Raw genomic sequence first — 25,998 nt, 5'->3', positions numbered from 1 at the left:
TTTTTGAAGTCAGGATATATGACATCAATCTCTTCTCCCTTGTCCAGGTGATAGGTCACCTGGTCGTAGAAGGAAATGAGATTGGTCAAGCAAGACCTACCCACAACAAACCCGTGCTGGCTATCCCTTAAGATGTTGGCGTCGGCCAGTCCATTAAGGATGGCCTCTTTAATAAACTTTTCTAAGATCTTCCCCGGGATAGAAGTCAGGCTGATGGGCCTATAGTTAGCTGGATCCACTTTCCTCCCTTTCTTGAAGATAGGCACCACATTGGCCTTCTTCCAGTCTTCGGGCACTACACCAGAGCACCAAGAGTTTTCAAAGATCCGTGCTAGAGGCTGGACTATGATGCTCGCCAGCTCCTTGAGTACCCTGGGGTATAGATTGTCAGTGCCAGCTGACTTAAAGGTATCCAGCTTCTCAAGATGTTCCTTCACGAGGTCAGCATTAATGGAGGGCAGGGGATCACCCTCACCCAGACTTCCCTGTCCCGTAGCGGGCATTGGCGTCCCATGGGACTGATGAAAGACCGACGCAAATTACCCATTTAATAGGTTGGCTTTTTCCTGGGCGTCAGTTGTCAGTTGCCCCATCTGGTTCAGCAAGGGTCCAACGTTGCCCCTGCTTTTCCTCCGGCTCCCCACATATCTGAAAAAGGACTTATTATTGTCCTTGATGCTCGAAGCTAGTTGGAGTTTAGTTGCAGCCTTGGCTTTCCTGGCTGCCAAGGAAACTTCCTTATTGGAAGTTGAACTAATTTTCTAGTTTATATATTAAGTTTAAAAGCACAAGCTAGGCAAAAATAGTCCAAAGATACTTTTATATTACTCTTGTAGTTAAATAGACATGATAGTTAAATGGACATTTCTTATTCAGATCCGTAAAGCAAAATCTAGCCTTCTTGAGCATCTTGACAGTGCATCCAACACTTCACTACCAATCATTTGCACACCCGAGTTAATGTTCACCTGAGATAATATTATTTCCCCTGAGTTAAGGTTGTTACTTGTGTAACAGACCCTGCAACCCTAGTAACTGGCACACAAACCAAAAGAAAGGTTTCCGATGTTATATAGAAAATGCTGGAGATTAGGGTCACAAGCCAAAGGGCTAGGGTGAAATTAACAGATAACAAGTAGATAAACATTAATGTTACAGTACATACACTTAAGATTCAGATGACAGGTAATAACAGTGACACTTTGGTGAAATCACCCAAGCACAGATAGCAGGTAACAAGTAGGTAATGCCAGTGCTGTGGTATATATACTTGAGAAACTTTAAACCCAATGCTTCCCTTCTCTTCCCCCCACCCTCCAACTCCAGATGGGCTCCAAACAGTTTCTGGTCCCAAAAATGCTTAGTTGTTGTCTGCCCAGGCCATGCCTGAGCCCACAGCTGCTGCTCACAGCTCTAACTCTGCTGCTACTTTTCTGCATTCCGGCGTCTCTCTGACAAACCATTTTGCTGACAAACCTGGTCTTCTCTGCTTCTTTTTCATGTGTCTCTCTGTCCAGACACCAAGTGGCAGGACATGCTTGGCAAGGATGAGAGTGTACTCCACCCTGATGCCACAAGCCAAAGGGACTTCAGCTGGAGGCTCCTCCATACAGCCTACACCAAAGGCATGTATCTGGGGTGGTTCGTGGATGCCCCAACACTTTCCAAGGAGCCCCAACAAGGGCCAGGGGGAACTGTCTGGTGTGTTCTTCTCAGTGTCCCCCCTTGGTGCACCTGTTTTAAACTTCTGACCTCACTCTTGTCCCTGTTATGTCTTTAGTTGTCCCCAGAAATCAGCTGTTGTCTATCTAGGGCACATCCAGATGAACATGCATGTGCATCTTGTAGCATCTCAAACTCCTTTGAGATGCTGCAACACAGATGCTGGGGTCATAGAAGGCCTGCGTGCACTGGTGCATCTCGCCTGGATCCGTGAGAGGGTGCCATCACCTGCCAGAAGGCAAGTGATGTACCTCTTGGCCCCCCACCTCCTCTCCAGGAGATAGAAGAAGCAGGAATAGTGGTCCATCTCCTGAAGGAGCTGGACACACGAGTGGACAAATGCACCATGGGCACGGTGGTCATCCAGAGCAAGAAGCTCTTCCCATCTCTCCCAACACTCTCCACAGAGGGACAGGTTGGTTGGGTCAGTGGCCAGGTGCCTCTCCAGCTCTAGCACTTTCCACTCAAGCTGCTCCTGGACAGCCTCCCTCTGCCAGGTGTGCCCCTGAGTGTAGCTGCAGCAAAAAAGCTGGAAGTGCACCTTCCCCACATTACACCATCTCCTAGCTGAGGGGAAAGCTGCCCATTGCTCCTGCCAAGCCAGGCAGAACTCTCAAAAGGCCTCCCTGAAGCCCACATCCTCCAGCAGACTGGCATTGAAATTCCAGTAGGCCGACCCTGGACGTCCATGCCCCAGTGTGACCTGGGCCCAGACAGGGTGGTGATCGCTCAAAGGGGTTGGCCAGATGCCACAGGACTGGACCCAGGCAAAGTGCGGCAAAAAGATATAAACCCAGTCCAACCAGGAGTGGCATGCCTACTCCTCCCTCACCCTCACATAGGTGAAGGCAGGGGAGTCGGTAGGGTCACAGTTACGTCAGATGTCCACCAGGGTGTAGTCCGTCAGGATCTCCCCGAGGATGCCCATGGTGGCCTGGTTCCACTCCCTGCCCGACTGATCTCACATGTCTAGGGTGACATTAAAGTCCCTGCCAAGGACCAGGCACTTGCGAGGGTTGAGGGTGCCAATGTATGTGGCCACCTGGCAGAAAAAATCTGCCAACTCTGGGTCCCTCGCAGGGGCGTACACATTCATAAGGTTCAGGACCAGCCCCTGCACCTGGACCTAGAGGTGCAGCAGGTGGTCTGGCACCACCTCAGCGTCCTGGAGAACCTCTGGCTGCAGGCCTGGGGAGAACAGGGTGGCCACCCCACAGGAGGTGGCCAAGAGGTGACTAAAAAAGACCCTGCCTTCCCACTCCAGCTGCCAATTAGGCTTGTCGGCTGGAGACATCAGGGGGTCATGCAAGAATACCACAGGGTACTCTTCCTCCTGAAGGAAGGCGAGCACCCGACACCTCTGGAGATCCTTCCTGCATCTGTGGATGTTGAGGGTCACAATCTTAAAAGACTGCATGGTTGGGGGTGTGGAGCAGACAGATCAGCAGGGGCCTCACGCATCTCAATGCCTGGTGCGGGGCCCACTGGCCCACATAGCGCCCTCCCATACATATAGAGGGTGTGTATGAAACTGCAGGCCCACCTATAGATCCGGGCATTGCAGTTTTTGGGCCCCTTACCTTCCCCTGCCAGCACCCTCACAGTGTAAAGGATGCTGTCAAAATCTCCCCAGCAGTCTAAGGCGAGCTGTACCTTGCTGGCGGACTGGTGGGTGTAGTCACAGTCAAGAAATGCAAGTAGCTCACCTCTGGAGACCACCGGGACTGAGAGGTCTGCAGGCTCCATAGAGCCTGCTGGTTCTCAGGCATCTTTCTCCTGGTCCTGGGGCTTAGCGGACTCCTTAGGCACCATCTGAAACCCTCAGTCCGCTAAGACCCCAGACTCTGGTTGGGATTGGGAGAGCTCTGCGACCCCTTGGGACAGGGGTGGGGGTAAGGGTGGGGGTGGTGCTCCTTCACAAGATGGTGGGGTAGAGCTGTTGATTAAGGGACCCCACCATGATCCCCTCTCAAGGGACCCTCTGAAATAGCCCTCCTGACCTTACCACCTTGACCCAGTCAGGGACAGGTATTATTTGATGCCGACCAACCAATTTAAAAAGCATACCTATCTGAGGGACATTGGCTTAAGCCTAGCCCCATGCCATAAGGTCAGAACTCAGAACAATGGAGAGGTTATATCCACCCCTGCTTTTACCTGAGGCAAGTCACATAGGCAGCAAGTTGGTCGCCTAGCAACTGGGTTGATAGACACCTGAGAGATAAGGCTGGGAGGGAGTTCTTTTACACTCCCATGACATATTAACAAGCTAAAGAAATACAGACTAGATGGAAGTACTGTAGGGTAGCTAAACAACTTGTACACAGCAAATATTCCTCAATGGCTCTATGACAAGTTGGGAGGAGGTATCAAATGGAGTTCCCCAGGGCTCTGTCCTGCATCTGATATTGTCTAATATCTGTATTAATTATTTGAATTATGAGATTGAGTGCATGCTTAGCAGATTTTCAGATGACACCAAGTTTGGGGAAATTGTGGACACTGGAGGGTAGCAGTAGAATGACTGGGATAGACTGGAGAAAGGGTCTGCAATCAATCAGATGAAATTCAATAAGGACAAATGCAAAGTACTGAATTTGGGATGGAACAACCACATGCACAAACACAGACTGGGGAATGAGTGGCTAGTTGGCAGTACTGCAGAGAAGGACTGGGGGTTATAGTGGTGTAAAACGGGTGTACCACAGTGTATACTCCCCTCTTCAATAGAAGGGAAGGGTCAGCAGGGCGTGCGTGCTGGAGATGAAAACTGCAGCTTGCTCGCAGTTTCCCCTTCTCCTGTGTCTCTATTAAAGGAAGACCAGGATACAATATCTTAACTATATACATGGTTTATTCAGGTGCAGAATAAAAGGGGAGGGGATGAAATGAATGGGATATGTGATAAAATAAATATTTACATATAGTATTTTAAAATCAGCAAATAACAGAACAGGTAAGTATAGTATTCACCCAAGACCCACGACAGAAACCTCACCCACAGATCCCCAAAGGGTAAGTATGTCCCAACAATCAATGTGTAAGCACCCGAAAATATAAAGCACAATAAACAGTTAAGAAACACTCCAAGGTATGAGACACAGCAAGCAATTAATAAACACTGCAAAATGTTTGGTAATCCCAAATACCCACCTCCTCTACAGGAGTCTCTCTCTCTCTAAGCCCAAGGAACCGGGCATAGATAGGCAAGCCTGCCACAGTGGTCCACAATCTGAACAGGAGCCAACGGTGTGCTCTTGTTGCAAAGTAAGTCAACAGCTTCCTGGGTTGTTGGAACAAGGGACCTGTACCCTTTTACTTGGGTTTAATGGAAGATGAGGAGAGGTGATTGGAATAAGGAGCCAAAAGGCCCCTTTAAGATGATACAGCAAGCTCAGTTGGCTGTGTGGGGCCACAGATTCAGGAGGGCAGGCTGCCCCTTGCTTATCAGGGAAAACCCTGTGCCCAGCTGGGGAAGGAACATGACAGGAAGGAGGCATATAAACCCAGGGCCTGAGCCAGAGCAGGCAGTCAAGCCCTGCATCTTGAAGGGAGAGGAGCTCCGGAGGGAGATGCCTGCAGCAGACGGACTAGCAGGACCTGAACTTCCCTGGAGCTGCCCAGAGGGAACTAAGGGGAACTGAATGAGACAAAAACCCAGAGCTGGGTAGATTTTTAGTTGGGAAACATTGTCTTGTATTTATATTGTAATTTAAGCTTTATACTGGTGGACCAGGCATGATTGTAGGAGTGAGAGCAGAGACCACAGGGCATGCCTGCAGAGCACACCAAAGTTAGAGCCCTGCTAGGGGCTGGGCATAACATATGGGGCAGAAGCACAAGCACTTGAGAGGCACAAAGATGAGCCCAGTTAAAAGGCCAGAGGCAAGTATATAGTGGAAGCAGCCTCTCCCTGGGCCAGGGGGGGCTGAGCAGAGTTGAGAGCTGCCTTGCCCTGGATCAGGGATGCCAGGGGATCTGGCTGAGGCAAGAACAGCTTTGCTCTGGGTCAGACATGACGGGGTGGCTTGGCTGAAGCAAAAACAGTCTTGTCCTAGGTTAGGGACACCAGGAGGGGCTGGGAACAGGCGAAAGATAATGGCCGAGAGGCCCAGAGACATAGACAGGGCTGAGGCTGAGAGAGCTGGGCCTGAAACAGTTGCCCGGGCTGGAGGCCTGCAGCCAGAAGAAAGGAAGGCCAAAGCCAAGAGGGCTGAGGCCTCTACAAAAGACAGAACAATGTAGAGTAACATCTGTGAGGCATAGGCATGGTTGTAGGGGCAGAAGACCATGAATTTAGCCCTTAAGGCAAGTAGGACCTAAAAGAAACAAACACACAAAGCAAGGAAGAGAACACCCCAGGCTCCGCAGGCTCCCCAGCCTCCAAGGGCATCCTTCCTTCATTACTTATAACAACAAGATGTGGCAGGTGAGGAGCTAGTGTTAGACCCTGGGAGGCAAGGGCAAGAACCAGGCAGGACCAAAGCAACCACTAGAGAGTGTCACACTAACCCCCAGGCATCACACCTGTTACAACTGTATTAACAGCAGTGTCATTTCCAAATCAAGGGAAGTGATTCTTCCAGTTTATTCAGCCTGACCTGGAGTACTGTGTCCAGTTTTGGGTCCCTCCCTTTAAGAAGAGTGTGGGCAGAGCAACAAAAATGATTAGGGGCCTGGAAGATAAGACCTATGAGGAAAGGCTGAAAGAGCTAGGCTTATTTAGTTTGGAGAAAAGACTGTGGGGTTTAACAACAGTCTTCATAAACCTTCATGGTGATTATTATATTATTATATTATTATGCTATTATTAACCTGCACGGAGATAGGTTTTTCTCTGTGGCCATACAGGATGAGACTAGGAGTAATGGCTTCAAGCTGTAGCAGGGGAAATTCAGGCTGGAGATTAGGAAGAACTTTTTGACTACCAGGATCATCAAGTATTGGAACAAGCTGCCTAGAAAAGTTGTGAAATCTCCATCCTTGGAAGTTTTCAACAGCAGGTTAGACAGACACGTGGCTGGCATGTTTTAGGAAGGGATGATCCTGCCTTGAGCAGGGAGCTGGATTGGATGGCTTTGCGAGGTACCTCCAGCTCTACTTTCCTATGAGCCTATGATCAACAGGGCATTCAAAAGTCTGAATGGTTTGGCATAAGTCTAATATAAGTGACAAGTCTGGTGGAGGTTTCAGGCACCTGAGGGAGTTGAAAGATAAAACAAGAAAAGGACTCCTATTGATAGACAGTTTCAGAACACCCATCCTCTGACTGAGATTGTCCAGGTGAGGCAGATAAGATGTGTGGCTGGAAGCAGGAGAAGAGCCCCACCTCAGTAGAGATCAAAGTAAACACATCCCAAAAAACACTTTGCTAAATTGACTCTTGAAAAGAGGATTGGGCTGTGTTGAAGGAGAACATCTTGATTTAGCCCTGAGGTTCCAGGAGCTGCCTCTTGATTTGAGTTAAAATAAGCTCAGTGTTGGAAAATCAGTGGATCCAAGAAACTGCCAAGCCTTAAGAAAGAAGGAGAGAAATAAGAAGGGAAGAAGAATCTATGGGTCAAAGCAGCTCGGCTCCTGGGATAGGAACAGATGAAGAATCTGTGGGCCACAGCAGCCAAGCTTCTGGAACAGGAACTGATGCCCACGCTAGAGCTGTCCTTGGTTTCCTAGTGGATGGGTTTTGGATGGTTAATTAGAGGTGCCAAAGGACAATGCCTGCAACTCCTTTGATCACAGCAACTTGATTGTTGAGGAACTGATGCCCATGCTAGAGCTGTCCTTGGTTTTCTAGGGCAGTGTTTCTCAATCTTCTAAGTAGCAAGTACCCCCTAACTTCTGAAAATTTTAATAAGTACCCCAACGCTCAATTTTCCAGGGGATTTTATATTTACAGACTAATGTGTGTCATATGTTGGAAGAAGCGCTGTATATATAAGGCCGTGATATGACAGATGCCTGATCTGGTGTGGGTAGGGTTGCCACCTTTTACACCAGGGGTGCACAACTCAAGTATGTACCTGGGCTAGAGATGATGTTGGCCAAAGCTAGGAGGGCTGAACCCAGTGCCACGCAAAGCATGGCACACCAAATTATTACTGGAGAATTTAAAGCGCTGCGCAGTGTGCAATGCACCAAATTTTTTACCATTGCTTTGAGAGAAGGAAGGGGCAAGAGAGAGAGGAAAAGAGGGCAAGAGAGAGAGAGAGGAAAAGAGGGTGAGAGAGAGAGCGTGTTGAGGTACCTGCCTACCCCCTGCCTGTATGTCATGTACCCACAGGGGTACACATACCACAGGTTGAGAAACTATGTCCTAGCGGATAGGTTTTGGATGGTTAATCAGAGGTGCCAAAAGACAATCCCCACAGCTCCTTTAATCACAGCAACTTGATTGCTCACCGGATGCCTACCAGCCACACCTCATTCCCATTCCCAGAATAGGGACAAAGTTCTCAGCCCCTGAAACTGAAAGGGTGCTGTGGGGAAGAGAAAGCACTGGATCTCTAAGTGGAAGGGGGCTCTTCTATCTACTCTTACTGTCCTTCAGCTTTTTTCCCCCCTTGCATAGGATTTTATCTGGGCCAACCACTTATATTTGCAAATATCTTTGTTACCATGGCAGCACCAGCAAGTGCATCCAATGGGGTGTTTGTGGTTGTTCCTCCAAACAATACTGGCATCGTTCAGCCCCAGGGGACCCCTGGCACTGTGCTCCAGCCTCCCAGCATCTTGCAATATGGGGATCAGCAGGTTGGATCCATGAATCCTACAAATCGACCTCAACCTGTCTTGAAGCAGGAGAACCCAGGGAAGGCAGAGAGATTCCTGAAAGCGGAGATCAAGACGCTGGCAGTAAGTGTGTTCATTACTCTTGACTCTTTCCATGGGGATGCAAACTGGTACAGTAAAGAAGGGGTTCCATTGGTGCAGTGGTGATGAGAGGAAGAGCACATCTGACTCTTTGCTTTTTTACACTGGGGGAGAAAGCAAAAAAATCCATACCATCAGTTTAGCTCAAGCATCAGATCCACTTAGATCTGCTTTTAGAGTAACTGCTTTGTACCTGCAGGGGAAGACGCCCTAGGTACAAAGGGCAGCAATGACTCCGTGCTGCCCAAATTGTGAAGAATGAGGCTTAATGAAGGGAAAATGAATAGAAATCAGTCCCCTTCCACTCAGATAGCCAGTACTCTGTGCTTTCCACAGCAGTTTTTCACTTTCAAGACCTGAGAACTTTGTACCTATTCTGGCAACGTGGTAGACAAGTGGCAGGGCAACACCAATTGTGTTGCTGCTATCAGGGGAATTGGAGGCCCTGCACTTTGGCATCACTAATTCATCACTTGAGATCCATTAGTTAGTAAACCAATGACACCGCAGGCCTGGTGACCATCCTTCTAGTCTGTGACCCTTGCCCCTCCTATCCATTAGTTATCATCATTGAATGGAGAACAGAAAATTCTTTAAAGAAGCAAAGGAATGACACTGCCAATGATACTCTTAGGGAGGAAAGTGCAGATATTCAGTAGGGCTCTGTGAAATTTTGCCACTGTTTTAACCTGTTCTGAGGTCAAAACAGCAAAATCAAAACAAAACAGATACGGTCGAAACAGCCTTGAAACAAAATGAGGCGAGTCAAAATGTTTCACCGTTTCAATGCTGTTTTGAAGTTTCACCCATAGTCTATAATGGGGAAGGTTGAAACAGCCTATAACTTTGTCATTTCTGGCCAGATTTGGATAAAACTTGCAGAAATGGTAGCGCCTTCTGAGGGCATATGTGTGCCAAGTTTCAAGAAAACAGGTGCAGGGGGTTCAGAGAAACTGCACCCCAAAGTCTTGAGAGCCAAACTTGTGTCATATATACGTGTTAAGCCACAGCGGGGTCAAAACTGCAGGCATGCTAGCCCCTGCAGAGGCCACAAAGCCTGCCATGTTTCAAGGAGATAGGTGCAGGGGGTTCAGAGAAACTGCCCCCCAAAATCCTGAAAGCAAAGCTTATGTCACGTGTATGTAAGCCACAGCAGGGTCAAAACTGCAGACTTGCTAGCTCCTGTGGAGGCCACAAAGCCTACTAAGTTTCAAGGAGATAGGTGTAGTGGTTTTGGGGGAAACTGCACCTCAAGCTGTGGACAAGCAAAACTCGTGACATAGATGACACTGTGTGTGTTAAGGTGCAGCAGGGTGAAAGCTGCAGGCCTGCTCGCCCCTGCTGCGACCACGAAGCCTGCTAGCTGTCAAGGAGATCGGTGCAGGGGGGTTATGGGGCCCTGCACTCCTAGCTACTGACAGGCAAAACTCGTGACATGGGTGCTTGTGCAACTGATGCCTCTCATCAGGCAGCAGGACTGAAGATCCCCCATCACTTGCCACCACAGACCTGGGGGTAATAATTGACCACAGTATGGACATGACCCAGCAGTGCGATGCTGTAACCAGTAGGGCCAACAATACACTAGCATGCATCAATTGATGCATCTCCAGCAAAACCATTGCAAAGAAGTGATTCTCCTGCCCTACTCGGCTCTTCTCAGCACTGGTGAGATGGCAGCTGGAGTACTGTGTCAGTTCTGGGCTCCACACCTTAACAAGGACATGGTAAAGCTTGGGAGAGTCCAGAGAAGGGCTAACCATATGATCAGAGACTTGCATGGCAAGCTGTATGACAAAAGGCTGAGGGACCTGGGACTCTTCAGCCTGAAAAAGAGAAGGCTGAAAGGGGACTTGGTAGCAGCTTACCACTACATCAGAAGCGTACATCTAGAGCTCAGTGAGCAACTGTTCACCAGGGCATCCTTAGGGAAAACTAGGAGTAATGGTCACAGTCTGGATACCCTAGTTGTGAAGTAGTTTTTCCTAATGTTGAACCTGAAACAATCTTCCAGGAGTTTGTGACCATTACTCCTGCACAAGCACCCATGACATGAATTTTGCCTGCCTGTGGCCAGAGGTGCAGGGCCTCAGAACCCAAAAGTCCCTGCACCTATCTCATTGACAGCCGGCAGGCTTCGTGGCCTCAGCAGGGGCTATCAGGCCTGCAACTTTCACCCTGCTGTGCCTTAACACACACAGTGTCACCCATGTCACGAGTTTTGCTTGTCTGCAGCTTGAGGTGCAGTTTCCCCAAATCCCAGCACCTATCTCCTTGAAACTTGGCAGGCATCGTTGCCTCAGCAGGTGCTAGCATGCCTGCAGTTTTGACCCCACTGTGGCTTAACACATACACGGAACATATGAGTTTCCCTTTCAAGACTTTGGGGTGCAATTTCTCCAAACCCCCTGCACCCATTATCTTGAAGCTTGGCATACATCATGCCCTCAGAAGGGGCTACCATTCTGGCAAGTTTCATCCAAATTTGGCTAGAAATGGCAAAGTTATAGCCTGTTTTGACCTTCCCCATTATATCCTATGGGTAAAACGTCGTAACTGGGTCGAAACAGCAAAACGTTTCGACGGAACGAAACGGAACAGCTGTTTCGACTCGAAACAAAAGTCAGAATGAAACACTGCTTTGTTGAAATGTTGAAATGCTGGTCAAAACAGAACGCTTCCATTTCGCACAGCCCTAATATTCAGCACTAGATTCACCCAGCTTCTGTGAGCACGAGCAGGTCAAGCTCAGGACCCCTCTCCTGGTAACTGCAGTACAAAGCTGATCAGGGTCAGGCTTTCACAGATAGTGAAAATGTCGAGCTTCTGACTCTTCTCCAGCTGTCAGGGAGCTGTCAAAGGGGTGAGGGAGGTGGTGGGTGAAAGGGGTAAGTCAATATCCTGGTGGCATTATATATAATCATGTTTTCTGCAAATCAGTTAAGACCCGCAGGCTGATGAGGAGGTGCCAGGTTGAGCAGTCTCATTGCAGACTTTGGAATTAGCTGGATTAAAATAACTGCCCAGGAAAAAAATCATCGTTCTAAAGGTTAAGTGCCCGAAGTGGGTCATGGGGCAGTATAGACATCCCTTTTGGAATCGATTAGTCTGTCCTGCTGGGTAATGCAGGCCATGGAACTTTCCCAAATTAATGCCTCTTGGCGTGTAAGCAGATCTTTTAGAAAATGTCCAGCCATTGTGAAACTACCTGTGATCAGCGTCCACTGAAGCCATTATAAAATTGTTCCAAAGAGTAATTGCTATTATTGTCAATCATGTGTTCTTCAGTTCTACTCTAAATTCATTCAGCCCACAGATCTTACACATTTTGTCTGTTTGATCAAATAGACCATAATAAATATTTCATTTGATGTGTAAATACTGATAGACTGTGTCAAGTCACTCCTCAGCCTTCTCTTAGTTTATTTTAAACCAGTGGGGTCAAGCATATGGCCAGATCCACAGAGCTTTTTGCTGTGACTGCCAACAGCCAAGGCGTTATTGCCAACATCACTCAACCCCATTACCTCAGTTTCCAGAGCTATAGTGTCAGCATGGCCAGTATCCGGGGGTGAATCCTGCTGCAAAAATTAATATTTTTGATCACCACTGACAACTGAAATCAGTGGCAGCCGCGGCTGAACAGCTGAGGCATTAACTCCCTGGTTGCTGGCACTGAGACAAAAGCTCTGTGGTTCTGGTCTGGCCTGTGAGGAGCACTGCAGTCCCAATCCAAATAAGTTTGGCACCCCTGATTTAAGCTAAACCAAATGAACTCTCCAAGTTGTTTACAATTAGGCATGTTTTCTAACCCTTTACCCATTTTTGATTGGTGCAAAATAGGTACAACTCCACTGATTTTGGTGTAGTTTCAGTCCTATCATCCAGCTTGCTGTATGTAACGTTTTCCCCATTACATGCATGAACACACCAAGAACTTGACCAATTATTGCTAACATTTTCAAAAGAGTTATCTGATGCTTGGGTCCTTGGGCTATAACTGATTTAAGGAATGTTCTTATCAGGTAAATGCCCACTTTCCAATCTGGCACTGATCAGCAATAGAGTCCCCAAATGTTTCTGATCATCCTGTTAGGTTTTTGCTTGTTTCCAGACACTACCAAGTGAGGAACCACAACCTACGGCTAGAGCTAGCTGTGAATTTTTTGTCACTGTTTTACAATAGAAAATGCCTTTTCTGTAATATCAAAATCTGCTGCTATTTTCCCACCATAAACAAACAATAAAGTGCATCATTTGGGCTGGGTCTTCCCAAATCAAACTGAATAGAAATGTTGCACTTTATGCCATCTCAATGTTCATCTGAAGCCCCTGAGGTCCTGCAATAGCTCATGGAAACTGTCATGCAGGTGAGGATGCCCTCAGTCTCTCTGATGAAACTGGCCCCCTAGCTCAGCCTGAATCACCAAATATCCATCACAGTTTCACAGTATGCTACAAAAATATCATGGCAGAACAATAGCTTGGTTTATAGAAGAGAAAGGGGATAAGAGTTACTTGAACTGCGACACCATGAGGCACTGCGCTGTTCGCATTGACACTGTTCAGGATCAAGCCAAGTAAAAACAAATGCTTCAAGGGGCAAGTAATCAAACTGAATTGCATGTTTCTGAACTGTCATTTTGCAGTTAAAATATTGATGTGTTAACATATAGGTAAACTTCTTGTGATTTTTTTTGCCCTGATTTGGGAGTAAACCAAATATAATAGTAACAGAATATCCCACCAGATTTTGTTCAGGGAAGCATGTTCCTACTTCTTCTCACAGGAGTGGGGAATTATCTTCTGTGCTGTATCTTTCTTTGCCCACAGGTCATCCAGATCCTGATTGGGGTGATTCACATTGGTTTTGGAGGTGTCCTTGCAGTTTTTATTCACAGCAATCCATTCAGCCCCTCTCCTGCTGTTTTATCAGGGTACCCATTCTGGGGAGGAATCACAGTGAGTAAACAGAAGCATTTCTGAAACAATTTTAGGAGCTTGCTGTGCTCGAGTCAAGGCTCAGGCGTTCATGAGGCCAGAGTCCAAATACCTCAGGTTGATTAAGTGTGTCACAAATGGGGTCTTTGTTGCTTGTTTCTTTGACATGTTTGATCTTAGGCTTTGTTAGCACCTAGCTTCCATGCAAGAGAAAGGAAAATGAAACCCAGGATGATCAGGTTTCCAATCAAGAACTGTTCATTTGTCAGGGCAATTGGTCACAGGAAGCAGTGGAATGATGCAAGAATCACAGGGGCCTTGTACAACAGGTAAAAGGAAATACGAAGGAAGCACGAAGAGGGGAGGAACCTACAGGGTAGGAGGGGGAGTACCAGAGAGGCTTATGGTACATGGCTTGTCCCTTTAAACAGTGGATCAAGGTGGGTAAAGATGTCAGCATCCCCACAGGGACAAATTGGTTAGGAAAAAAATATTTAGCTCTGCACTGGAAAATGACACAGGTCACCTCCCCTGCTTGAACATTGTATTCCAGTCAAACATTATACCATGTTTACTCAAATACAAGACAACCCTAAATACAAAATGACCCCCCCCCAATAATTAGATACTATATATGGGAAATAAATACATTTGTTAATTTTCCAGGTATCGAATCTGTATTGGAGAGTTGTCTTGAATCCCCTGCCCAACTGTTACAGCAGGGAGAGCAGTGGCTGGAGGGGAGCCAGGTGGTCCCCTTGCCCTCTGCCCTTCCCACTTCTTCCCCCTGCAGCCATCCTACCCTCCACGATCTGCACTCCCGCACCCCCAGCTCCTCCCGTCTCTGCCCTCCCTCCCACCCCCAATCTGTGCCTCTTCCCCCAAACTCCCCTCATTCTGCCTCATCTTCCCTGCTCCCCAATCTCTACCTCTTCCCCCATCTCCCCCCAGTCTCTGCCTGTTCCCTGCCCCCCACCCCCCTTACTGTCAGATGCTGCTCAGACTGTTCTGTCCAAGACCACACTACCTGGATGCTCAGCCATTGTCTGGCCATGCAGCAGTGTCAGTCATGTGGATTGGCTTGGCATGGAAAAGCATTTCCATGTTCTCCAGGGACCCCAGCTTGAACCAGGGCTGAGCTGCACCTGACAGGGGTGAGGGAAGGGGTGGGAAGCTGCAGAGGGAAGCGGGAGTTGGGGAGGGCAGGAGGCTGGTGTGGGTCTGACTCAGGGCCACAGCCAAAGCCGCAGCAGTACCTGCTCCCCCTCTGCTTCGTATGCGAATATAAGGTAAAGGATTTTGGTGGGGAAAATCATCTTACATTCAAGTAAATATAGTATTCTTTAACCTCTTTCCCATCAAGAGAGAAGTACCTTATAAGGGTGAAATGAATCCTAACCTAATACAAAGCATCACTTTCTCTTCCCTGAATAGTTCATCGTTTCTGGATCCCTTTCAATCGAAGCTGAGAAGAATCGCAACCTCCAGCTGGTAAGTTCCTCTCTAAGATTTCCTCCTCTTCTATAATGGGGATCAGGGGAAGGACACTTACTTTCCATCTTCAGGAGCTCTATCTAAGTAGATCGTAGATGGCAGGGAAAGCAATGACTGTTGATGGAACACATGGGATGTTGGAGGGAAAAATAGAAAAGGCAGATAGAGTCTTCAGGGAAAATAAGGATACAGTCAACCAATGGTGCACAATTCCAACATTGTTGATGGTTACTTACAAGGTGCACTTCCCAATGGAGGGACATCACTAGCGAGATCCACTCAGATTGAGAGCAAACCCTCAGCATGTTTCTAAATAGGATACTGAACTGCATGTTCAACCCCATGTACAAACTAAAGGATCACCACACAAGGGCACAGGATGCACTGTATTGCATTTCAAATACTTCCTTGTGAAATAAAGTGGTTTAATAAAGAATTGGAGTCAGCCAGTGGAATTGCCCTGGTGGGCCATGTGCGGCCCATGGGCTCTGTGCTATGCATCCCTGCTTTAAACCATCCCCTGCATTCTTTCCCAGCAATCTGTTTGTATATTCCTTTCTAGAAGCAGCTCCTGCCTCAAGCTTTGTATTTGTAAAAAAGCAACCAAAAAAACCCCACCTCAATGTAGGAGCCCCACTTATCAAAAAATACTGCTGAAATGGCAGCCTGACTCTCAGGTAACAAAAAACTATTGGGTCCAGATACTCTAGAGAATTAGAAAAAAATATAAAGAGCATTTAGAAGATGAAAGAGAAGAGAGCTTTTCACTTAGACTTTTATTTAGAGAAGCAGATAGCGCCTGTGGGACTTTAGGGCATGGTAAAAGTTAAATACAATTTTAAGGTCTGCCCTGAATAAGGATCTGGAGCTGATGAAAAAATGATACAGAGGCTTTCTCCTTCTCCTTATTCATGATTTACCTGAAATACTGAAATTTAACATTTTACCTGTTCTTCCCATAAACTGCTACTTCCCTTTCTATTAATTAGAGAAACAGGTTTTTACAGTGGCAAGACACTGAGCAAACTCTTCCTGTCATGAGCTATACTCCAATAAATGTGTCATACCAAAAATGCAATAACATTTAGATGGCAGTTGCATATTTCTCAGGTGACTCATAGCTCAGCACTATGCTGTGTAGCTGTTGTCACTAAAGGGCATTGTTTTATTTGTATGAAGTTCTGAAGTTCAGGCTTTTTCTGAATTCCAAGAATTGTTGGGTCCACTAAAAGTTGGTTGAACATTTCTAAATCAGTTTAGATCTTCTGTGTTTTTCTAGATGGAAAAAAAGATCAAGCTCCTGATTTACCCTAGAATATGCACATCCAGCCAAATTCTAATCCACCTGTTAGGTGGATGTGAGCACCTAAATGCAATTCTATACTACTTTGCTTGAGCCCCTGAAATACTGTTAATATAAAAAGTGGGGAGTGTAAACAGAGTATGCTTCTTTTTTGTGATTCAGTTTTAAATGTAAAACGATATTGTGCTACAAAATAGATGCCTGCAAATCAAAAAGATGGAAAGCAGACCAAAAGAAAGCCAGCATGGTTTAATGGCAGAATTTAGGGAGAAACTTGCTAGAAACATAAAAGGTAAAAAATGATTTAAGTACCTTATAAGCCAAAGTTCTGCCAGGGAATTACTTGGGCCTCACTAAAAACAACCTTCTTACCAGAAGCTTGGAGGGTTGCCAGTATGACTACGATATTTTAAAAGGGCTCTAAAGGGGATCCAGGGAACTACAGGCCAATGAGTCTGATTTCTGTTCCTAGAAAACTGGTAGAAATGATAAGAAAAAAAAGAATCATTCGGCGTATGAATGAACATGATTTGATGGGGAGGCATCAGCATGGTTTTGTCAAATGGAAATCATGCCTCGCCAACCTATTAGAGTTCTTTGAGGGTGTCAAAAAGCAGGTGGATCAGGGTGATCCAACTGACATAGGAACAGGGGGAACCTTGGTCATATTCTGTTTACGCTCCCTTTCAGCTTCCACTTTCTGCCATTGTGTGACACAGAATATGAGGGAAGATGGACTTATGGTCTGACCCAGTAAATGGCAGTTCTTATGTTTTTATGTATTAACAGAATTTTAGGACCTGAATAAGGTAGAACAGAATTGCGCTTAGGAACCTATGGGCATGTCTCCACATGAATTTAAGTGGTCTTAAATTTAATGCACATTAAGCTAATGCAGATTAAGTGGGTTTTGGCAGGTGTCTACATGTGGTGGGATCTGGGACTAACTTTAGTCCCAGGCCACTTCAGCCCTGCCTGCCATGTGCCCCTATGGCCACCAAGGGGAGTTGTAGCCTCTGGACACGTGGGTATCAGCACTTGGCAGCCATGCTGAAGTTAGATCCAGCTGCCAGCATTTGGCAGCCATCTTGGAAACATCCCCCTGCCCCCCACCCTCTGATCCCTGGCCAGCCCCTTCTCTGCCCAGGAGTCGCATGCCCAGTACAGGGGCAGCATGCGGCAGCTCTCTCCTTGCCCACCCTGCCTCCCTGCACAGGGCTGCCCCTGCCCATGCCCCTGCCAGCAACAACCAGTGTCCTGAGCTGCAGCTGGCCATGGTGCTGGCCCTGCTGGCCCCAGCAGGCATTTCTTGCCCAGGCCCCAGGAAAGCTGCATACCCACCAGCAGGGGCTAGGGCACTGGCTGTGGGAGGCCCTGGCCAACCTCCCTCCTCCTGCACGCCCCACTCCAGCCCACCTACCCTGCTGCCCACACCCCCCTACCCCATGCCCACACCCCCCTACCCCATGCCCACCTCCAGCACCACTCTGAGGACACGAACATGGTTGAAACAAATAAAACATTATTACCCTCACAACACCCACCCCCATCCCTCTCTCCTCCTCCTTCAACAAACAGTGCCCCTCCACCAACAATTAAAACTTTGCTTACAAGTGGGAAATTATATAGAGAGAAGGCCAACCCTGGGAGAGCAGGGGTGCCCATCCAGGAGCCCTGGGGCTAGGCTCTGGCCAGCCTCTGGTGGTTGGGTAGACCCAGGATTAAATTTCCTGTGTTAATGTGGAGTCATGCATCTACACGTGAATTAATCTGAATGAACTAATCTGGCTTAAATTTGATACTTGGTTTGGGCAGGTATTAAATTTAGGCTCACCTAGCCTAAAATCACCAGTTTTAAGTCACATTATAGGTGCACATGTGCAGACATGTGCCCCTAATGTGACTTAAATTGGATTCTAATCGCATTAAGTGACCATGTGTTGACACACCCTATGTCCGCTTAAATGCCTACTAGGTGAAGTAGAATCTGGCTCATCATGTATAACTGTCTTTGTGTGAACAACTAAAATGACTGACTTTCCCCAATAGAGACAAAAGTCTCTATCATATGAGGAAAAAACACTTTGGTACCTTAGCTGGCTGTCTCATGCATATGTTTATCCAACGTGGATTAGCCACTGGCATGAGAAAAGATCTCACCTTCTCCCAGTGAAGTCAATGTTAAGACAGTGTAAACTTAATCATCTACCAATCCCCCAACATGCCCACTATCATCAACGTCACATGTTCAAAACTCATGAGATTGTATTGCAAGTTATGATATCTTTAAAAAATATCTATCTAGCTGTCTATATAGCTAGGCTAGCTACTGTATTTACTTGAATATAAAGCAGGCCCCTCCAACCTCTTCAGCATGGGGGGAAATGTCCCTTGTCTTATAATTACATATGAAATGGAGGGGGGAGCAGGAGGCTTCTGAGCACTGATTCTTTCCCTGAGCCTGGGTTGGGACTAGAGTCAGACTCGCAGCAGCCTCCTGCCTCGTCCCCTCCTCCTCCCACCCCCCTCCCCACTCCTGGCTTCCCCTCTGTGAGGAAAAGCAGGGTTATGTTTGAGGGTAAATTTTCAGGGACTGGTTATTAGTTTAGCAAAGCCTGCTACCTAGAAATAACCTAACCTTTGTATGTCTTTTTCAGGTGAACAGCAGCCTGGGAATGAACATTGTCAGTTCCATCTTCTCATTGATTGGGATCATTCTTTTCTTAGTAGAGCTGAGTTCTAGTTTATTCGCCACCAATCCTGTACAAAAGGTACTTCTGTCAATAAATGACTATATTGTGTAATGGGCCATTATGCTGGGTATTTCAAAAACAGGCTCTTGGAATACTTCATGTTACACACAGATCTAGATGACCTACATTTCTGATTTAAAGCAAACAGCAAATACAGTAAAATTGCATCTACAAGGCCATATTGGCAACACAACCCCTCTCCCCAGATAGAACCAAAGTGAAGGTCTCAGCACCCAAGGGTAGCTGAAATGTTCAGTGCAACCAAAATGGCTGGGTACTAAGCACTAAAGTCACTCAGAAAAAGTGGTCTTTTTGCACAAAAACTCAAAAAAAAAAAAAAAAAAAAAGACAACAAAAATATTTTCAATTTATGTTTTTCACGGAAAATACAGAATATTCAGCTGAAAAAAAAAGAAAGAAAAGAAAGAAAGAAAGAAAAAAGAAAAGAAAAAAGCAAAAAAAAAAAGAATTGAAACATTTCTTGGTTTGATTCTGAACTTGCTCTAATTCCTTATGGGAGGGAATTGCAGGGTTGATGCCAGTGCCAAATCATAGGGGGTGCATGGGGGTGCACATGCACCCCCTGGGAGCACTGGTGCACCCCCTGACACGCTGTGCTCCCTGTTTAGATGACTGGTAGGGAGGGCAGGGGAGCGCCGGCCGGGGAGTGGGGGGTGGAAATGCCGTGCTTTCGGGAGCACCGTGGCTGCTTTTGGGAGCGCTGTGGCCTCTTCCTGGTTGGTGAGATTTCCCCCCCACCCAGTCAGTGAGATCAGCTGCGGGGGAACACCCCCTGGTTGCTGACTAGTGGGGGGGGGGGATGTACCCCCCCCACGACTCAAGAGGCACCAGTCACCCATGCTATCAATCTCTTCTCAAAGCTGGATGCTCTGATTAGACTACATCTCCCATGAAACACTTTTGTTTCTACGAATAGAAGTAAGGTGTCATTATCATCATTTAGCCCTGGTGCTCCATGGGACAATAAATCCAAGTGGGAAGCCTGGCCCTTACAGGAGAAATGGAGCAGAGTGCACATGGACTAGCAGTCCTATGAGGCTCTGGGGTAAGATATTTGGAAATGAAACATTCCATTTTTTTAAAGAGATATTTTGGTTTCAAACTGAAAACAGAAAATGATTCAGGTCTTAGGTGTCAGGATGTCAAATAAGGTGTCAAATAAGGATTTGATTTTTATTGGCAACTGATGCTTGTGCAAACAAAAGAAGTCAGAAACCCAACTTTCCATTGAAAACTCAATTCAGATCAAGATCTTGTGATTAGCCCCACCTAGAAGTCTGGCAAATCTGTCAAGCAGTCTCTTTGAGAACCCAGGATACTTACTGCTTTTGGGTCTCATCTTACTCTACTTTGCACTTTTGTGATGTCATTTTTGTCTAAGTGAAGTGGAGATAGTTATGGATCTCACTGCAGCCCTGTTCATTGTGTTATCAATGTGTTATCATGCATTATCTCAAGAGTAACTGGCATCCCACATGGCTCTGTCTTCCACAGGCCGCCTGGACGGGTATAGCAATTATGCTGTTCCTTTTTGCTGCAACGGAGTTCTCCATCGCAGTCTCAGTCTCACATGTCGGATGTCAGGCAACCTGCTGTGGACTGCAAAATGCTGTAAGTATTTTAGCTCTCTCAGTGGGACCTGAGTCTGAACATGTTTTGAAGATAGCAAGAGATGTTCTTCTGCTGAGCACCTTTCCTTTTAAGAGGGGAACACCTGGGAATGTAATTTATGTCTGGGGTGAGAGAGGGAAACAGAGAAAGACAACTCTTGAGTTAGGGATAGCTGAAATGCATCTGCCAAGTGTTTTTCAGTGGGAAATTGAATCTTTGACAAATGGAAGTTGCCTCCCTCCCCCCTATGATAATATTTTGTTAAAATGCAGAACACTCAAACTCCAAAATATTTGGAGTCTAGATGGCACCATAGGGTTTCATGGGTATTGTAGCTCATTTACTTTTAAGTTCTTGTTGCCCTTTTCAGGCAGGGCCCTCTGACAGTAGATCTTTCATAATGATCCACTATGAATGCGCATCTCCACCCCTTACCAAGAGGATATATATATATTGTTCAGCAAAATAATTTCACATAAGAGAAAGGGATGTGTAAAGCACCTAAACTATACCTCCACTGAAGCATTATGTCATTAGTTTGAATCAGCTTCTTTTGGGGTTGACAAATTTTGATCTTCATTTTTGTTGAGACTTTTGGCAGGGGCAGGGAGTACCCTACCAGTTCTTGCATGACTTCTAACCAAGCTGCTGGCAAGATGGTCTAGCTTAATACATTTTAATCTGAGGATAAAAATGCCACAGAATTGACTTTCATTTTTCAGTCTTCTAATACCTACCAGGCTGCATTTCATTGCATCCTAAGTTGGGGGTGGGAAATAGGAAATGCTAACTAATCCATATCTTCAGCTAGAAAACCAATGGGCCTGTCCGTGTGAATATTCCTTTGATGTGGAGTCCTCATATGAGGTAGCCTACTTGTCTCCCATGCTGGGAGCAAGTGTCTGGCACTGTGCTGGCAGAAATGCTCTCTGGTGGCCATCACCAGGCTGAAGTTCCCAGCTTTCACATTTTCTATGAAAAAATGAATTCTTCCACTGGGAGCAGACTCTGTTCCTGAGAAGCTTCATTTAGCCCCAAAACAATTTTGACAAATTTTCCACTAGCCTTGGCAGGGAGCACAAATCTAAAATGGAGGCTGATATTTGTTTTTTTATGGGAACCCATAAGTGACACAGACTCAACCCCTCTTCCTAGTACAGTGGGATGTACAGCCATGTGTAGATGAAATGAGAGGCACAACACTTTCAAGCAGGCTAAATGCTTTTGCACCACTTTAATTGTGTTGGTGTTTGCACGCCTTGGCAGCATATTGCGCATTAATTCCAGCTACTGTAGGAAATTCAGTGACGTAATGCGCCTTAAATGACTTGGGGGGCAGTAAACTAAAACTCCTTCGAGGAGTTTTAGTTTGCTGCCCCTATAGCCATGGAGCGAAGCACTGGGCTCCATGCAGCTCAGGGGCTCTGCAGGAAGCCCTGCAGGCAGCCTGGTAGCAGACTAGGAAAGCAGGCTCTGCCCAAAAAAAGCTGCAAGCCTGATCTTCCCCCCAACCCCTGGAGTCTGCCTGAGCTGTGTAGGGGCCCAGTGCCCCCCGGGACCACCCAAGCCGGGTGCCTGTGGGCAGGTGCCACCTGTGGGGTGGCCACCACTGCTGCAGAGGGAAGCACCAGCCCCCACACTCCAGGGACCGTTTTGCCCACCTGCAGCTGGTCCTCCCCTCCGTGCCAGAGAGGCAGCTAAGTCAGCGGGGTGTGTGGATGACATGGGGGTTTCATCAGCCCTAAATTGAAGAGGTGTTTTTTAAAACTTACCACTTCAATTTAGGGCCCCTGTTTCATCTACACACCCCCTACCATATCAGCTCTTTCAGAGCCCAACAGCAAACAAATCACAATCAGGACCCCAAAGAGCTTCTTGATTCTGTAAGCAAAGTTTACCAGACAGAGCAGCATTTTACGGCACATTTTACCTTAAACCTCCAGAGGGGTTGTAAGCTGGTAAGGTAAATGAGTAACCAAGGTAAATGACACTGGCACATCTCAAGCACCTGCTGACAGTGGTAAGCATTAGAAGGGCATTGACAATAACAGGAGTGACCAGAGGGATGAGGAAAGTCATCTTTTTGTTTTGCAGTCTGTGTTTTTTGTGCCATATCATGTCAACACAGATGTTGGAGCTCCATCTGCAGCAGCATCCTCAACTCAAGTTTATATCAATGCAGCTGCCAATCCCTGAGCTGAGACTGAGTTGGGGGAGCTAAATTAACTTCTTATTGCACCTGCACCAGCAGCAGATGCTCTAAGGAGTAAATCCCTGCCCTGCATGATCCACTTTTATTCCATTTCATGAATGCACTTCCAGCACCCAGGGCTTCACTGATTACCAAGGGACTATATTCTTCTCTTTCTTTATCATTTACTGATTCTACACTGCATGAAATGACATGGGGAGTTGATAGAGCTACTCCATCGAGAAACAGGCTTCTCTCCTGGTCATTTCCTTTACTGACTTCTTCAATAAAGAGATTGAAAAAGGATCCTGACTTATTTACTGTAATGCACTGGTTCAGAGGTGCATGTGGTTTGCTTGTGTGCCTATGAATGTGCATGGCACGTATGCCAGTATGTATGCACCATATTTTCATGTAGCATAAGTGTACACGGTGTGTGTAAACCCATATATAACTCTCAACACATCTATGTTGTGAAGAAAGGTGTCCCCTTGCATTAAAATTGTCACTATAACCAGAACTACTTGGTTTGCAAAGGGCTTCCTAGCGGCTTCCACACATCTTGCACGTCCCGATCTAACTGATGGACTGGGATATACCTAGGGGGCAGGGGCCATGAACAGAAGCCCTTGCTGTAATTCCTCTCTTCCAACTGGCTCACAACCAGTGCTGGGTACTGGGAGAAGCCTATTGAGATAGTGGGGAATAGCTCCAAACATAAAGTACTTCTAGGCTGCATTGGCAGCATTACCAAACAGTCTAGCTGTAGCAGCATGGATATCAGTGTGGCTTATTTTACTAAAACAAACAACTCATAGTGAGACAACTATATGTAGTATCTGTCTGTAGCAGCCCTTGCTACATGGGGCAAGTACTGCTACTGAAGAAAGGTGTTGGTTTCTAGAAAAGTAGTTATTTTCTTTGTATTTGTCTGTTGGGTACCATCAATTCAAAGAGTTTATTTTATTTTTTTAATGAACAAGATACTGCCCAAGGTTTGACCCAGTAATCCCACAGCATTTCAAATCCTTATTTCCAAATCGCTTTTCATCTCAATTTTCTTTTATATTCTATTATAATCACATTTTTACAAAATGAATCAGAACAAAACATTTTGATTGACCCAGAGCCATCTGGTGGGTGGGGGTAGCAGGAGGTTTTCATCTTGTAAGAAATTTCAAAATTATTTTTTATTTTGTTCTGTTTTGTTCCAAACTGAAACCTTTCCCATAAAACCAAACAGTCCATTTCCTGATCAGCTCTAGCATAGGCTTGCCATATAGGGCAAGCTCCATGGAAGTTACTAAGCTTCTCCTTGTGAAAGCAAGTTCAGAATTTGAACTTGGTAAATACTGGTGTGTTGCACCCTGTGTCTGTGCAGCTACCTACTAGTTGCATTACTTCCTTGCAAAGATGAAATCCCAGTGAAACCCCAGTTAGCAGGTAGATGCATCAATGAATGAATGGTAGAGATATGCTGGGGAAGGTTGGATGAGGAGTGTGGTGGCTTCCTGAGTTCTACTAAGGGTCATCCCATTCATTGCTCCATTCATGGAGAGAGAGCCCCAGGGATCAAATCACAGTGAGCTCCATCAGCCAAGTGTCACAGAAGAATGAGGGCTCAAAAAGGATGAGAGGAGATGGTGGAATCTCTGGGAAACGAATGGAGGTCATTTTAACAGGGGGGATCAAGAAGGACCAGGAAGGCAATGTGCCTGCAGGGAGGTTGGGGAGTGGGGGGGCAGAGACGGGGGGGTGGCCAGGAGAAGGTTGGAAGGCACCCCTTGACCACACTATTAGAAATTATATAATGCATCTCTCTAGGGGACTATAGTATGGGACATAGAGTGGCCCTTGGATGCCAGCCTCAGGCAAAAAGAAGAAATAGCAGCATCTGGTCCCCAGGCAGGACACTGAACCCTGAGGGACTGAATCCCACACATCTCTTAGACATTACTAGAAGCATCAGTGTCCTGAAAATATTCCCAACTGCTCTCAGCACTAACAAGGAGTCATTCTAATAGCTTCCCCAGGGACTTCCCTAAAGCATCCTGACTCCAGAGGCCCTGTGGGGAGTAGAATTGCTCTACTCAGGAAAATCCAGTATAAATCATCCATGCCCTTCATCCAAATGGGAACCCTCTGGAGTTGATTCAGTAATGTACTTTCCCTTCTTCAGGTAAGTCTGGCTGCTCTGGGTTACAGAAGAGAGGTGTCTATTCAGTAGGATGTCATTTACCCCCTCAGGATTTCCTGGGATGAAAGTATTGTGAAGCTCCTTCCCTGCTTACTCCATGTCCAGTTTTCAATCTTAAGCTTCCAAGGGCTTAACTGGAAATAATCAATACCCCTTTCCACCCAGGAGGGGAGATGTTCAGATATCCATGCAGTACGCCACACACATTTGACCAGAGCCACTGGTTAGACCTAGGGGTGATTCCAGAATCTACATTTGGCACCTTGTGTGCAAAAGGGTTGCAGTGACTACTCACATCCAGCTTTGACATTACAATTGGTTTTACTGAGAGGTTTGCTGAGAGAGGCTCTGTGGTTACCACAGTTGTATTCAGAAAGGACATAGTGTCAAGAACAAGGTGTAGACAAGGAGCAGAAAAGAGCATGGGTCCCCTCTGAGATACAGACTCTCATGACCATGCACTTTCCTCATAGCCTCCATACACAGTGCCTTGCTGCAGTGTCAGCTTGGGTCACCCACTAAGTCTGAGATCCCAGGGTCAAAAAAAACAGAGCCTGGCCAGTTGGAGCTATTCTCCGACTGCCAGCCAGGTTTTCTGCCATGGCTGCAACCCTGGGAAGCCCTCAGGACTCCAGGTAAGACTGCGGGGGCCAGCACAATTGTTGGCCCCAGCCTCCCCTACCCCACCCAGGGTAGCCTGCCACATGCCAGAGCGTGCGTGGCACAGGTGTTCCCTGGGGAAAAGTACTTGTCCCCAGGGAAACAAACATCTGGGATTGTCTGGACATGCTCAGGTTAGGCAGTCAAGTTGCAGAGGAACCAGTGATTAAGGACATTGTGTCACTACCAGCTTCCAAAGCATACTGGGAGGGGATGAAAGTCCTGACTGAAGAGG

The 25,998-nt window shown here is 46.7% G+C and overlaps 1 protein-coding gene across 1 annotated transcript; it reads left to right on the top strand.

Annotated features, from left to right (window-relative positions):
* The first annotated feature begins 8,337 nt into the window (after positions 1-8,337).
* On the top strand, positions 8,338-23,107 carry LOC112550673 (membrane-spanning 4-domains subfamily A member 15-like). The gene is made up of 6 exons (XM_025206943.1): positions 8,338-8,574; positions 13,426-13,554; positions 14,968-15,024; positions 18,988-19,101; positions 20,599-20,715; positions 22,810-23,107. Exons 1-6 carry the CDS (start codon positions 8,338-8,340, stop codon positions 22,909-22,911), a joined length of 756 nt encoding a protein of 251 aa, XP_025062728.1. The 3' UTR covers positions 22,912-23,107.
* Positions 23,108-25,998: the final 2,891 nt, after the last annotated feature.

This window comes from Alligator sinensis, unplaced genomic scaffold, assembly GCF_000455745.1.
Source record: "Alligator sinensis unplaced genomic scaffold, ASM45574v1 scaffold437_1, whole genome shotgun sequence".
Lineage (NCBI taxonomy): Eukaryota > Metazoa > Chordata > Crocodylia > Alligatoridae > Alligator > Alligator sinensis.
The sequence above is the reverse complement of the archived record's forward strand: the minus strand, read 5'-3'. Positions and strand labels throughout refer to the sequence as shown.